Raw genomic sequence first — 15,785 nt, 5'->3', positions numbered from 1 at the left:
ACATCAGGATTCTGTATTATGCTGGGGGACTCACCTATCTCGTGGAAAACTAAGAAGCAAACTGTGGTGGCTCGTTCAAGTGCAGAAGCTGAGTATCGCTCTATGGCTTTGGTTAGTTGTGAAGTCACTTGGCTGTCCACATTGCTCCTTGATATGGGTGTGACAGATTTACCATCCACAGTGTTGAAATGTGACAATCAGGCAGCATTGGCTATTGCTGCTAATCCGGTGCTGCATGAACGCACAAAGCATGTGGAAATCGACTGCCATTTCATACGTGACAAGGTTAACTCGGGTCTCATTGTGCCTCAACATGTGCCCACATATGCTCAGGTGGCTGACATTTTTACTAAACAACTTCCAGCTAAACAACACTCTTATCTACTTGGCAAGCTGGGTGTCGTGTCTGCACCACACTCTCAGCTTGAGGGGGAGTAAAGGAGTGAAGTCACACAGTGAAGTCACAGCTCAGGGGTTCAAATGTAATTAGCAAGTAATAGTCAGGTTATAGTTGGAATTTCAGAAAGGTTGTTAGGAGTTAGTTACGAGTTAGTGGCCAGAAAACTGTTATATAAATGTTGAGAGGTGAGCTCATTAGAGCAGGTTGAAGAGTGAGTTGTAAACAGTCTGATATGCTATCAATTTGTGTTTCATCAATGGCTTTTTACTTTTCTTTAAATAGGCGTAACAATATCAACACCGTTGGTAACGGATAGAGAGATAACATCAATTTCTAAATTGTCAGAATGATAGCCAAATTTTGGCTCCGTTTTTTAAAAGTGTGGCTCCCGTTAAATGTGAATAACGGAAGCCACACTTTTAAAACAACGGGAGCCACACTTTTAAAAAGTGGAACCAAAATTTGATCACTTTTTTAAAAATTTGAAATCCTGACCAACTTTTTGAAAGTCAATGGAAATTTTGATCAAAACACTGAAGTTTACTCTTATATTTTCAACAAATAATAAATTCAAAATTTTCATTTAATTTTATACTTAGACACAGATTATAGATTATTATATAGTAATTTGATGTTGCGGGATACATAGTATTATCATAGATTTATAGCACTAAAAACATGTTAAAATAAATTAATTTGGCATAAACTAATTTAATAATTAAAACATTCTACACAATTTGGCATAGCTCATGGCGGCTGCATTGTAAGCTATAGTGGTCGTTTTTTCTTAATTTTTTAATATAGTACACTATATATAGTGGAGGCAAAACGAGTTAATGTAATGGTTTTATCACCAGATTTTCAACACTGCTTAACCATTCTGACCCCCTTTCCGCAATGTAGCTTGTTTAACCTGTATATATGATCGTTAGTTATCTTTCATATTCCCGTTAATGTAACGCGTGATATCTCCGCCACATATGTTGAAACACGGCCTATTAAAATAATATTCAAACTTATGGAAATTCAGATTTGATTAATTATAAAATATATACAATTGAATGGAAAGACATCGATGAATTCATCCATGTTTTACATATTTAGTAGTGATAATATGAAATGCAAAAATAACAAAATCTCGTCTTCCTGAGCGGACGATCATGATTAGCATTTTCCGTATACCAAATAAATTTCAAATGAATATTACATTTCTAAAATATTTGTATAACTTTATAAAATAGAAACATAGAAATATATTTTAAAAAATTCAAGAAGAACATGTATACCAATGCCTCTTACGTGTCCGTGGCCCTCCTCCTGGAAATTGAAATTGGGTAGCAGGAATATGTCCGCGACAACATAGTAATTTTGTAACCTTAAAACGCCATAAATTCTTACAGCAGATTTTGAACATGTGTTACATGATACTCCCTCCGTCCCCCTGAGTTGTATACATTGGGGGACGGGGACGCGGCACGGATTTTAATGCTCCTGCAAAGTGTAGTTGTGCAATCTATTTTTAAAATTTTTCTTTTCTGAATTAAAATTTGGATGTTATATTTTTATACAGAAAAAGAAAATCTCAAAAATAAGTTACGGAACACTATTTTATAAGAGCATTGAAATGCGTGTCGAGCAATTAAAAAGAAACGTATACAATTAAATGGGACAGAGGGAGTATAACAAACGTGTGACATTAAACTGCTTTAACTAACTAAATACTTAACTCAATACTATTTAAAGAAGTATATATCCATATGAACGCTTCATATATTAATAAAGCGCGTTGTGATCATGAAAAAAGATATAAATCTCCAGCTACAGTTTGTTAGCCTTTTGTATATTTTATTACGGTGAAAACATAATAAAACTCGATGGCACGGGGATCATGTTTTCTTGCTAATTGATTATACTTCCGGCCAAATGCATGCACTTAAAAGGATTTGATGATTCTTAACATTAAGCATCAATTATATATGCTTTGTAGAGTTTTTTATAGTAATAATGGCATCATTTTATTACATGAAAAGCTCAAAGATCCTTGTCGCCTAATGATTCATTATTTCCTTTACCAATAAAAAAGAGATAAATGAACTAAATTTCATGCTATACTGCTTCAGTGCAGTATCAAATCTCAAATAGAAAACAATGTGTATGTGTATAAAGGGGAAACTAAACAATTGAGCTGTATTCGACCACCAAAAGCCCTTTCTAAAGTGGTGCTTAGTTATTCAATCTTTTCCTCTCTTTTAAGAAATTTATGTGTACTAGAAAGGCGATTTTAAGTTTTCTATTTCTTATGTAGTCCTAATTAATTATATGCATATATTAGAAAAATAATGTATATGATAATTCAAGATATGTTTTTTAAACGTTTAAAAATGTATTTTTTTTTCAAAAAACAAATATTTAGGGATATATGTTTTTTCCAAAAAGAATATTTAAAAGGGACAGAGGTATAAATTATTGAGACAAAATTAAGCTACCACTCGTTTAAATTATCCCACGACTTTAATTTTGGCTTTTTTTTATTAATAATCACGTTTTCAATCTTATTTACAAAAATACTACCTTATCCAATCTTATTTTCAAAAATACTACCTTCTCTAAAATATTTTCAAAAATACTGTGGTTGCATATGCAACCATATATGCAACTGAATTCCTGATTTCAAGGTCCAGTTTTCAAATGTCATTTTCGACCTCATATTTGGAATCGATATATATCGATTCCAAATATGAGGTCGAAAATGACATTTGAAAACTGGACCTTGAAATCAGGAATTCAGTTGCATATATGGTTGCATATGTGTTGTATTCAGTTGATTCTATTGTAATCTAATGGCCCCGCCAGGGGCACCCATACATCAGTTGCAACTTACAGTTTTCCGTTGCATGTGAGGTTGCATATGAGGTTGCACGCAACCTCATATGCAACCTCATATGCAACCTCATATGCAACTAAATGCAACTGAAAACTGTAAGTTCCAACTGAAGTATGGGTGCCCCTGGCGGGGCCATTAGATTGCAATAGAATCAACTGAATGCAACCTCATATGCAACTAAATGCAACCTCATATGCAACTAAATGCAACTGAAAACTGTAAGTTCCAACTGAAGTATGGGTGCCCCTGGCGGGGCCATTAGATTGTAATGGAATCAACTGAATGCAACCTCATATGCAACTAAATGCAACCTCATATGCAACTAAATGCAACTGAAAACTGTAAGTTGTAACGAATGTATGGTGTGCCCCTGGCGGGGCCATTAGATTGCAATAGAATCAACTGAATGCAACCATATGCAACTGAATACAACCATATGCAACTATATATGCAACTGAATTCCTGATTTCGAGTTCCAGTTTTCAAATGTCATTTTCAAATGTCGAAAATGACATTTGAAAACTGGAACTTGAAATCAGGATTTGTAGTTGCATATATGGTTGCATATGCAACCACCGTATTTTTGGAAAATATTTTCAAAAAGGTAGTATTTTTGAAAATATTTTAGAGATTTGAAAATAAGATTGGATAAGGTAGTATTTTTGAAAATAAGATTGAAAAAACAATATACAAGATAATTCCCCTTTAATTTTTTAGGAATATATAAACAAATAACTTTTTGGTTGTGGTTTTCATATAAATTCAACTTTAAATCTGTTTAAAGAACTCTCCTCCAGGAGTAAAAGACCAACTTTTCTGCTACGGATTACTTCAAAATTTTAGGTTGCCACGATGCTCGAATATCCCATCAAATGGAATTGATAAAGATTAAACGAAATTTATATTATAAATTTGGGATGGTTAAAGAAAATGTATATAATTTTCATTTTTTAATAATTCCATTTCAAAGTATTTGTATTAAATTTTAACCTATATATTTTGAAGGAGCACCCTTCATGTGTTACTTATTCATCGCGTTTCCTTATAATCTTTATCATAAAAAAATTTAAAATCACTCAAATTTAGTCAATATATTCTCATACATTATTTTATTCTTTATAATATTATATTCTAATTCTCCTCTCATTCTAATTGATCCAAAGCCGTTTTAAGATCTAACCCAAAAGGAATTTTTAATTCCATTTATTCGTCATTTTATATATAATATTAATCATAAAGAAGATATTCAAACATATTTAGTCATTATTATATATATCATATATATTTTTTTAATATTTTATTTATAATTTTTCATTTAATTCTCTTCATACTTCATTTTGTCCTTCATCTTAATTGGTCTTAGTATACATGACCATGGATCATATGTAGAACTTGACGCGGGCAAACTGTGTGAATCACAACAATGATCTTTCTACATATGTGTGAAGCGTAAACTCTAGGGAGTTGGTTTAGAAAAAGTGAGATATCTACTCGTATATAATATGATGAAATCTTTCGCCCAGTTCAATTAGTATATCTCACAAAGTTTCCGAGTGAAGTTTACACGTAGTTTAAGCCTGTAATAATAAAGTTCCTGAGTGAAGTTTAAATTAACGTGTTGGCCGGAATTGTTGGAATATAATTTAAACTTATTCAGTTTTATTTTATTTGTATTCATGCATTAAGAAATGTAATTAAGTATCAGTTACGTGGACTTGGTTAGTAGTTTCTTTCAGTGTTATCAGGAGTGTAGGTATAGTGGAGATATGGCAGAAATTACGTTGCTAGTTTTTAGACCCAGTTTCTAGTAGTTATCTGCATAAATACTCTCCATGTACTCAGCCTTATTAATTATCAGATTAAGAGTTTGTTTATCTTAGTTTAAAACATATTCTATCGGCTTCTCTATCATCACTTGGTATTAGAGCTTTGTGAATGCCCAAATACCAACCCAAATACACAAACGTAACCATGGAAATAACCAAGACAAAAGAAGGCTCTGTGGGTTTAAGCTATCCAATGCTAACGAAAAGTAACTATACAACATGGTCCCTGAAAATGAAGGTTTTCATGAAGGCGCAAGGTGTTTGGGGTGCGATCGAAGGAGACCCAAAGACTGTTGTTGATGAGAGGATGGTACAGATACCTCTTGCAGCTATATACCAAGGCGTGCCAAAAGACGTACTGCTGACTATTGCTGAGAAAGAAACCGCAAAGGAAGCTTGGGAAGCCATTAAAACGATGAGTGTAGGAGCTGAGCGAGTGAAGGAGGCTAAGGTACAAACGTTAAAGGGAGAGTTTGAGTCTCTTACCATGAGGGAGACAGATAACATCGATGATTTCTGTATGAAGCTGAGCGGGATAGCGACCAACATACGGGTTCTTGGAGAAGTGATGGAGGAGTCAAGCGTTGTGAGGAAGATCCTATGTGCAGTCCCCGATAAATTTCTCCAGATAGCTTCAAATATCGAACAGTTCGGAGACATGAAAACTATGACGGTTGAAGACTTAATGGGTCGTCCTAAAACTCACGAGGAGAGGATAAAGGGCAGGTGTGAGAGCGCAGACAGACAACAACTTCTCTTGGTATCTCAGAATCAAAAACCTAGAGGTGGTTATTTCTGTGATAAGAGTAAGATCAGGTGCTACAACTATAACACCATGGGTCACTATGCATCAGAATGTAGCAAATCACGACGGGAAAGTGAGAAGAGGCAGGAAGTAAACATGGCAGTCGTCGAGGATGATGAACCAGCTTTGTTATAGTCAGATTATTAGCCATACGGGCTCAGTTGACACTACGCCATAGATGGCTTTTCCCAACGTTTTAGCATGCTGTTGCCGATGCTAATTGTTGCCGTAGGTATGTTTATTCTTCTCAATTACAACAATATTCTAAAGTGTTACCATAGATATTAAGAATTGTTGCCAAAAATTTATATTTATTATTTTATTTTATAATAGGATTTTTAAAGTAATAAAATTAAAATTTTCAAATAGGAATTTTAAATGTTATGAAAAGTAAAATTCTGAAAATCTAGAAACAAATCTACTTATACGAAAGTCTAGGATAAAATCCCAATAAACAAAAAATTTTAAAATTTATTTGGTATACTACCTTTATTTTAGTAATGTTAAAAAATAAATAAGAATTTAAAATTTATTTAATGTATCTTTTATTTAATATTGAATTTATAATAAATAATAAATATGATAATTAAAATAAAAAACTTACAACTACATTATACAAGATGAAATGTTGAGCGGTCTTTTTTCCCAAAACAAAATTTTGGTTACTTTTAGTTTCCTTCTCAGACTCGCTCTCTCTGTCGTCTCGAGCTCTACGTCTCTCTCTCTATCTCTCTGGACCCCCTCTCTCTCTCGAGGTCTCGCTCTCTCCACACTCTTTCTCGAACAAAACTCTATCACGAAGAACAAATCGAATAATTGGTATTTGAATACCCATTTTTGTGGCTTCAATTAAAAGGCTGTTATTGTTTACTTTATGATTTTGCAGGTGATTAGAGCTTCAGATTGTTGCTTCAACTCTTCTTCTTCGATTAATTGGTAAATCTATACACATTTACACTTCTGCGATTAATTAGGGCTTTGTCCTCTTAAAATATCTTTTATTTTGATTTTTCAGTGGTGATTAGGGCTTCTTATTTGGGGCTTCTATTGTAGAGCTATCATTAAGATAAATTGGGGTATTTTCCGTCACTAATTCATATGTATAGTGCTATGATTAGTTATGGTAGGCTGCGACTCTGCTTAGTTTTTTTACTTTGGCGCACCTACTGCGATTCCAAAGGAAGAATTTTACACAGGGCTCATGGATGGTTTGCGTGGAAATATATCATTCTGATTATATTAGGATAATATAGATGCGTTAATAAAAACATGTAATAATGTGAATGTATTGATTTTCCAATCACCTTTGAAACTGAACGAGGAATTCCTGTATATTTACCATAAGTCTTTGAGTTCATTCCTTGGCTGTTTATGCTCAAAATTGTATTAGTTAATTGTGCTATAGCATAACCTGATTTATAAGCTATTGTATATCTTAGCTTCCTAGGATTTAAGGAGACGCTCTATATCAGAACACTTGTACCTTGATACGTTTCTAGATGTGTGTTGATTTACTATGCTATATTCTTTATAAACTTCTTACAGTCTCTTGGCTTTCTGGTTGAGTAATATATGGTTTAAAAAGTTAAGATGTTATATGCTTCATTCTAAGTTTACCTATTTATTACAGAATAAATGCCCTGTTTTGCTAAGAAGCATCAAGAATATTGTGATTCTTAAGTTAATACAGGGGAGCACATCCTATACATTTTGAGGCGACACATATCATGTTATTTTATATTGATTTACGTAATATTGTTTGATAAAGTTGCTTAAGGAGGTATAAGCTTATATTCATCTTTATCTAGTAGGAAAGTCAGTGGTATCCATAAGTTTATATTTATCTTTCTATATTTTCTTCACTGAGCTAAGATGATAATGTCTCCTAGTTTATGTTAAAATATGTCATAGGTCAGAAGAACAATTTTGGTCCAAGTCGAGTGAGAATGGTGATGAAACTTTAAATGAAGAGGGACAATCAAAGCATAGCACTCTGATGGTGCATCTGATGGTGTCTAGCAGACTAGTAATCTGGTAGGAGAAATATGTTATATTTTTCACTTACGGCACCATTTTTATCTCTCTTGCAGGTTATGAAATATGTGCCTTAATGGTATAATGGATGCTCATCTCCGCTACTTTAAACAGGTATATATGTATATATGAATTGTTCTATCTTTCATGCTCTGCCTAGTTAGTAAATTATTAGTTAATCTTCCCTTGTATATTGTCTCCATATATTCAATGTAACATAACATCTTTCTTTTCTTATTTTAATGATTTCTTACTCGATTTTGTAGAGAGACTGAATCCAGACCACTGGAGGCTTAGGGTGAGATGATGACATGATGGAGAGGATGGAGCTTGAACTTTTACTCTTTATTTTTTAAATTTCAGTTAATTGTGATACTTTAACACTTGTTTTGCTGGTTGTGGATACACCATTGTGGGGTGTTTGGATTTTGAAATTGTTAAATTTGGTTACGAGGATTTTCTTGTTTAATTAGCAACTATATGAATCATGTTTTATATTTATTATTAGCACTGGTTGTGAGCCCACCTGATAGTCTACCCCACACAATAGTGGGACCCACCAAACAGTGGACCTAATATATGGACTCACTGCTTGGTGGGTCCCACATTTTTTTTCAAAATTGTGCCTTTTTGGCAACAGAATTTTCGATGTTGCCTTTGGATATAAACTGTTGGCTTTGCAAGCTACGGCAACGCCAAAAATACTAACAGCCATAAACTGTTGCCGTAGAAAATTTTCAGTCTGCTGCAACAGTTTTTGGGCTTTTGACAACATATTGATAATGTTGCTGAAGGCCATTTATGGCATAGTGTGAATAGCCATACGAGCTCTGATTATTAGTCATACGGGCTCAGTTGAATAGCCATACGGGCTCGGATTATTAGCCGTACGAGCTCAATTTATTAGCCATATGGGCTCAGTTTAACCAATTCTGTCAGCAGTGAAGTTTAAAAGAATGAAGGCACCGCTGGGAATCAAAAACTTGCAGAAATAAGTTTTAATTATGGGGGTGATTGTTGGAATATAATTTAAATTTATTCAGTTTTATTTTATTTGTATTCATGCATTAAGAAATGTAAGTATCAGTTACGTGGACGTGGTTAGTAGTTTATTTCAGTGTTATCAGGAGTGCAGGTATAGTGGAGATATTGCAAAAATTATATTGCTAGTTTTTAGGCGCAATTTGTAGTAGTTATCTGCATAAATACTCTGCATGTACTCAGCCTTATTAATTATCAGATTAAGAGTTTGTTAGCAATATTTCATACATTTTTTTATATTAGTAAATAACTAATTTGATAACTACTTGATGATTCGATGCTCTTCCACATTTGTTTTCATATGACGAAAACAAGGTTCCACAGTTTATAAATAGTTATGGTGAATTAAATAATTTGGTTGATAATGAGATCACAATTCCTTTTCTCAATTTTTCCCGTGTAATTTTGTTTTGTTTGGGAAAGGAGAATCAATTCTCTACTTTTATTTAAGCATCACCAGCAAGTTTCATCGTGAATGCCGTACCGTAGCAGAATATAATCTGGAATTCCTTAATTTTTATTTAATTGATAGAAACCAGTTCGAAGAACATTGGCTTAGCTTTTTACATGCATGTTCATCAATCCTCATTGTCCAGTGAGAAAAAAGAATATTCCATTTAATTTGTTTTATCTTATGTGGCAAAAAAATTCTCATACTAAGTTAATACTTACGGTTATTAAATATTAATATACGACGCGCGCGGATAATTAACATCTACTCCCTCCGTCCCAGTCAATAGTATACATTGGGGGACGGGGGCGCGGCACGGACTTTAATGCTTCAATATAGTATAGTTCTGTAAATTATTTTTAAGATTTTCTTTTTTTGTATAAAAGTATAACATTTATATTTTTATACAAAAAAAAAAATCTTAAAAATAAGTTGTGGAACTATGTTTTATAAGAGCCTTAAAAAGCGTGTCGAGCAGTGAAAAAGAAACGTATACAATTGACTGGGACAGAGGGAGTAACCTTTAGTTAAATATTGGTAATCCTGTTTCACTAATATTCTCTTAATTATCTAAACAACCACCAATAATCTCTTAGCACCATTTTGACATCTATTCCTTAAATTTTAAATCAAATCAAAATTAAGATGTCTTTCACAATTGATCTAGTTGATTTTATTATATGTTAAACAACGAAAAGTTAAGTAGAATAGCATTAGTTTGAATTAAAATATTATATAAGTGTGAATATCATGTCTTTTCCTCAATTATATACCGGGTTTGTTCGAAATAAAGAGAACTCAGACAACACGAACTAAATTATTCTAAATAAAGCCAAGCCATTCAGGGTTCTCCCTATTTTTTTATAGTCATAATTTTTATTCAACTTTTCATTCAAATTTCTTCATCTTCAAACAAATCGATCACAAAATTCATCCTTTTCATTTCTTCCGAATGATATCACTTTATCATTTAAATATCCAATAAGCGAAATTGAAAATCACGCAATTCATATATGTATATATATATATAGGGTACTACTCCAATACAAATTACTAAAATACAAATTAATGCGATTAAGAAGAATGGTAAAGGTTTTGGAATCGAGGATGGACCCAAGATAGGGTCTAGACGAAGTCCAAGTGAGGCCTTGGAGGGTCAGGGTGAGGTCAAGTTTTGGCTCGTGAGGTTATCTAAAATCTATCCAGCGATTGTGCGGAGCCTTGACGAATCTCTAAAGTCTAGCGAGCACAGGGTGGATTGATTGGAGTCAAGGACGGACGTAGGTGGGTAATGACATATAGAGAGTGGGTGATAACATATAAAAGGTGGATGATGTCTTTTAAGTATAATTTCTCTTGATTTGTATTTTAATTTTCGATTTAGTAGTTTGTACTTAGACAATTGCATATATATAATATGATATTTTAATCATATCCAATCTCATGGTCTATATTTAATTCTCCCACCATTTCCTCTCCTCGATTTAATTGCTTTCATCACAACTCTTCACACCGCTAGGCAGTAAGCCAGTAACACATACTTCACCAGCAATAAATAAATAAATAAATAAATAAATAAATAGGGCATTGCTCAAAGAAGAACAACCTTAAAAGAAGAACAAAAAAGAACACTTTAGAATCTAACATAGAATCTCATCTAAAACTTGAATTAAATTCTAATTTTAAGCTAATTAACCTTTCATTATGAATAATAATAGTAGCTAACATGTATAAACACAATTATGAATGAAAAACAACATGATTCTATGTGATATTAATCATGCAAAGAATATATATGTGATTCTATTCAGGATTCTGTTTTGGATTCTATTCAGGATTCTATAATATTTCATATTAATAATTTGGATGAGTTTGGATGTTAGATTTCATATATTAAGTTTAGTTAGTTTTTAACTATGTAATTATAATCTTAACAAATCATTTTTTATGAAAAATAAAGTGTTATGATTGTGTTCTTTCATATTCTTTTTTTAAAGTGTTCTGTGTGGAGTGCAACTCTCTCTCTCTCTCTCTCTCTCTCTCTCTCTCTCTCTCTCTATATATATATATATATATATATATATATATATATATATATATATATATATATATATATATATGGGAGGGTTCTGGTACAAACTTACAAACTTTTTTTGTTCAACACATATATAACTTGAGTTCAACATTTTTTTAACATATTTTGTTGAACATCGATTAAAATAGTGGTGGAGAAGTACGTAAACCAATTTTTAAATGTAAGAACTAAGGGAAACATGTTATATAACTAATATTTATGTTTCTAGACCCTACCCAAACCCCAGAGGTATAGTTTAAACATCTTTTTAGATATATTCAACACAATGATAATTAATGTTCAACACCCGATGTTGAACCCCAGTTATAAATATGTTGAAAACGCGATTTATTTATGCGTTATTTTTAAAAATTGTGATTTTTTTTTAAGAATTTTCAATATAGATACTTTATATAACTAAGGATTAACACGATGGGAGAATAAAAAAAAGTTTGTAAGTTTGTAACTTAAAAAAGTTTTTATTTGATCCTATCCCTATATATATATATATATATATATATATATATATATGTTATTTTACACCAACTATGAGAAAGATTGTAGAAGGGGGGGGTTGAATACAATCTTTTACAAATTTAAAAGATTCAAGAATAATACACTAAGAACACAGTGAACAGAAAAACACCAAGTATTAAAAATACGGGTGGATTGAATGATCCACCCGTGAGATTTTATATAGAAGAATCTGTGGATTGTTTACAATTCGCACAGCTGCTGGTTCATCACTCAAACAAGTTCTAACTTTCAGATTTTTCTCTCAAGTAATTTGAACAAGTTCAACTGATGCTACTAACTTGGTTATATACTCCAAGTTTTACAAGGCTTTTAGCTAGATTACAAAATGCACTCTAATCTAAAAACAATGCTGCACAACTTTGTCTTATGCATGCTTTCTGAGATGTCTTCATCTTTGACCATCATCTTGATTTGATCCAGATTGCACTGCATGAGATAAGTATGTTTCCGCTTCTTCTTTATTTTCCTAATTAGGCTTCCATGTCTATTTTAGTGTAATTCGATCCATGTGATTTGTCAGACTTAAGCTCTAGTCACTTTCAACTGCTCTTTGCTTCATCAGTTGAAGGTTCTGGTTGCTTTCAACTGCTATTGATTTTATCAGTTGAATGCCTGGCTCATCAGTCGAATGAATTACAAACTCCATCAGTTGAATGCTGTTCCAGTCTCATCAGTTGAATTCCTCAGCATTATCCGTTGAATACTTTGTCTTCAGTTGAATGCTTGATTTTCATCAGTTGAAACATCATCCAGTCTTATCAGTTGAACAGTTACATCTCATCAGTTGAATATCCTTCACTTAGATAAAATTACATGGCATTGGATATTTACAATTAGCCATCCTATTCTACCCATCCGTTGATAATTCCCAAAGACAAGAAATGTAACAATTACAACTGAAATTTGATAAAGATTCTAAGTAAGACATGTTACAAAAATGTTTATGTTATCATCAAAAATTATTGATTCCTAACAATCTCCCCCAATTTATGACTGGAGAAGATGCAGACATAAATTCTACACTTGATGATAACAAAACATTAATAAAATAAAATGCAGAATTTAAATACTGGAGTTAGAAAAGATTACAGATGATTATGCTCCTCTAGACTGAGCAGTTACTTGTTCCTAGAAGATCTTCTTCTTCTGGACTTAAGTTTTTCTTCAAGAATATTGATCTGTTTCTGAAAGATCCTGTAGAACCATTCTTCATCACTGTCTTGTCTGTTGAGCTTGGATTGGAGAGTCTTCAGAGTATTCAAGCTAGCAACCTTGAGTTGATCTTTAGGTCTGAAAAATCTCCTAACACCTTGATTGTCCCTAAATTCCATGACTGGAGTAGGTTCATGATGAATTTTCTTTCCAGTGTAGGGAATTTTCAGCCTTCTTTGTAGACTAGCATCTGAGTTCCATTTCTTCCTGATCTCAAGGATTCTCTTTAGTACCATTTGCTTTGCAGGTGGTGTAAATCCTCCAGTCCTCTTCATAGATCCATATATTTTTGTTAGAGAACTGAATCCCTCAGAATTCAGAACTCTGTGAAGAGGCCAGATGACATCACCCTTGTTTTTGTAAGAGAATGCCAATCTTTCAGGTAACTTTGAAGTTGCTTCTATTCCTCTTACTTCTTGAAGATCATCCAGCTCCAGCTCCAACTCAGAAATTTCTTCAATGTTAGCAATGATCAGATAGTCATCAGGATTTTCAGGTTCTTTTGGAGGTTTAGGAGGGTTAGCCATCCTCTTAGCTACAGACTTGACTTTCTTCTTTGGCTTAGATGATTCTTGAACAAGAAAAGCTGGAATTGGGATATCTTCCAAGTCAATTGGTTCCTCCTTTGGCATTATTGGCTCATCATGGAAGTTGACATCTGGATGTACTACTGTGGTATCCTTGATTGGAGAAGAAGGCTTTGAGATAGGCTTTTCTGGCACTTCTTCTCTTCTCTTGGCTGCCTCAGGCATCTTAGTTTTAGATTTGACTCTCTTTTTCTTTGGAGAAGATTCAAGAGGCAATCCTTTCTCATTTAAAAGCTCAGCTGCCAACTCCTCTTCCAGCTCAATAGCATACCTTTCATCCACCTCTATTTGGTTCAAAGAGAGTTGAGATTCAAACTCCTCTTTTTCACATTCTCTGGCCACCTCTTCAGCTTTTGCAAATGAGTAATGAGGATGGCCAGTTCCAATAAACAGCTTCTGGCCTTCTCTGTAGATGATGGCAAAATGAGCTTTTAAAGCCACATCTGCACAGTCTTTGTAACTTTTGATCTCTTGGCCCAAAAGCTTGTACTCATTTTTGTCAGGCCTGGCTAGTGGAAAGTAGATTGAGCTTGAGTCTTTCCCAGGCTTGGAGTAACCACAATTGTTTGGAAACAGAATGGGCTTGAATTCATTCACAATTGATGGCTCACCCTTTTCTGTCTTGAAAGGGATAACAATCTCAGGTGTAATCACCCTGAGAATTGTGGTTGTGGTTGGAAAAGAGATTTGAGCTGTGGTGGCTGTAGAAGATGTGGATGATTTCTTGCCCAGTTGAGCCACTCTCTTTGCAATGGAGTCCAATTCTTTCATCCTTGCAATCTTCTGCTTTTCCCTTTCAGTGTGGAAAGGGGGAGGAATTTGACTGATCAATTCTGCAGGAGTTGGTAATTCTTTCTCCCCCTTTTTGTTAGCAGCAAGTGTAGGAGATGGACTGGGAAGTGAAACACCAGAGGCAAGAAGAAGATGTTGAAGCAGTCCAGTCTGAATTCTTTGATGCTGCAACATCTCATCCATTCTAGAGTTTAAGGTGTAGACATTTCCTTCCAGAGCTTCCACTTGCTTCTCCAATTGTAGTTGTTTTTGCTCAGATGCAGAAAGAGCTGATTTGACCTGAGCTGGAAGCTTTTCATCAATTTGCTTGGTCAGATCAGTCTTAACAGAGGCAATAAGAGAATTGAGATGCTCTATCTCATGCTGAAAATGAAGAGATTGAAACTTGTGAAGCTTGAGGTTTTCTAGAGCTTGACTGGCAATGGTGGCAGAGATGGCTGGAGAGGAGGATGAGCTTCCAGGTTGTGATTGAAGAATGGTGGAGGCTTGCCTTTCCAGCTCCATGCTAACAACAATTGCATTGGCAGACTGCATGGAGAGCCATGAAGGTAGAGAAGTTGTAGGTTGTTCAACAAAGGATTCCTCAAGAGCATCATTGAGGTCTTCATCACTATCATCATAATGAAAATCATCTCCAGCATTGGCAGGCAGAGCTGTTAATGCCTCCTTTGCTCTAAGCATTGAAGATGTAGTGTGAATCAGATTGAGGTGCCTCTCAGCTGCTTGATTGTCCAATCTGGCAAAGTCTTGAATGGAGGACATCCCATGAGTAAAAGTCTCAGGGTCTAGTGAAACACCATCCAATATGGATCTGTATTCAGCTTGGAACTCTTGTTCACTAAACCCTTCATTGACACCTGCATTTCTCTCAATTTCTCTCTTTTCTTGCATCAAGGGCTCCCCTTGGCTCACCACACAACTCACCTCTCCCTCACTTACCCTTACTAAAGGGTCACTCTTATCCTCTCCTTTTTCCTGGCTAGAAGAAAATGCCAGACTCTCCACACCCTCTCCTTTTGCCAGCTCACTAGGCTGCCTCTCCACTCCATAGCTCACTCCACTCAATCCTAGAAGTGTTTGTGCTACCATGTGATCAACTGCTGTAGAAAGAGGTAAATTAATTGAAGGACCAGCAGTTGTCA

General features: G+C 34.1%; 1 protein-coding gene and 1 long non-coding RNA gene across 3 annotated transcripts; both read left to right on the top strand.

Moving 5' to 3' along the window:
- The first annotated feature begins 5,255 nt into the window (after nt 1-5,255).
- LOC108201567 (uncharacterized) lies at nt 5,256-6,050 on the top strand. Its single transcript, XM_017369858.2, has one exon. The coding sequence runs from the start codon at nt 5,256-5,258 to the stop codon at nt 6,048-6,050; it is 795 nt and encodes a 264-aa protein (XP_017225347.2).
- Nucleotides 6,051-6,568: 518 nt separating this feature from the next.
- Nucleotides 6,569-8,418, top strand: LOC108202329 (uncharacterized). 2 transcript variants are annotated; one of them, XR_010287711.1, is made up of 4 exons: nt 6,569-6,670; nt 6,802-6,851; nt 8,006-8,063; nt 8,216-8,418. It is a non-coding gene; the product is annotated as an uncharacterized LOC108202329 (long non-coding RNA). The 2 variants fall into 2 exon arrangements; XR_010287710.1 differs by lacking the exon at nt 6,569-6,670 and having other exon boundaries at nt 6,678-6,851.
- Nucleotides 8,419-15,785: the final 7,367 nt, after the last annotated feature.

This window comes from Daucus carota, chromosome 9 (genome assembly GCF_001625215.2).
Source record: "Daucus carota subsp. sativus chromosome 9, DH1 v3.0, whole genome shotgun sequence".
Taxonomy (NCBI): Eukaryota; Viridiplantae; Streptophyta; class Magnoliopsida; order Apiales; family Apiaceae; genus Daucus; species Daucus carota.
Note: the sequence above shows the minus strand (reverse complement) of the source record. Positions and strands in the feature narration are given on the sequence as shown.

Excerpts from the sequence above, each read along its gene's own strand:
- LOC108201567 (XM_017369858.2), top strand. The coding sequence starts at position 5,256 with ATGGAAATAACCAAGACAAAAGAAGGCTCTGTGGGTTTAAGCTATCCA.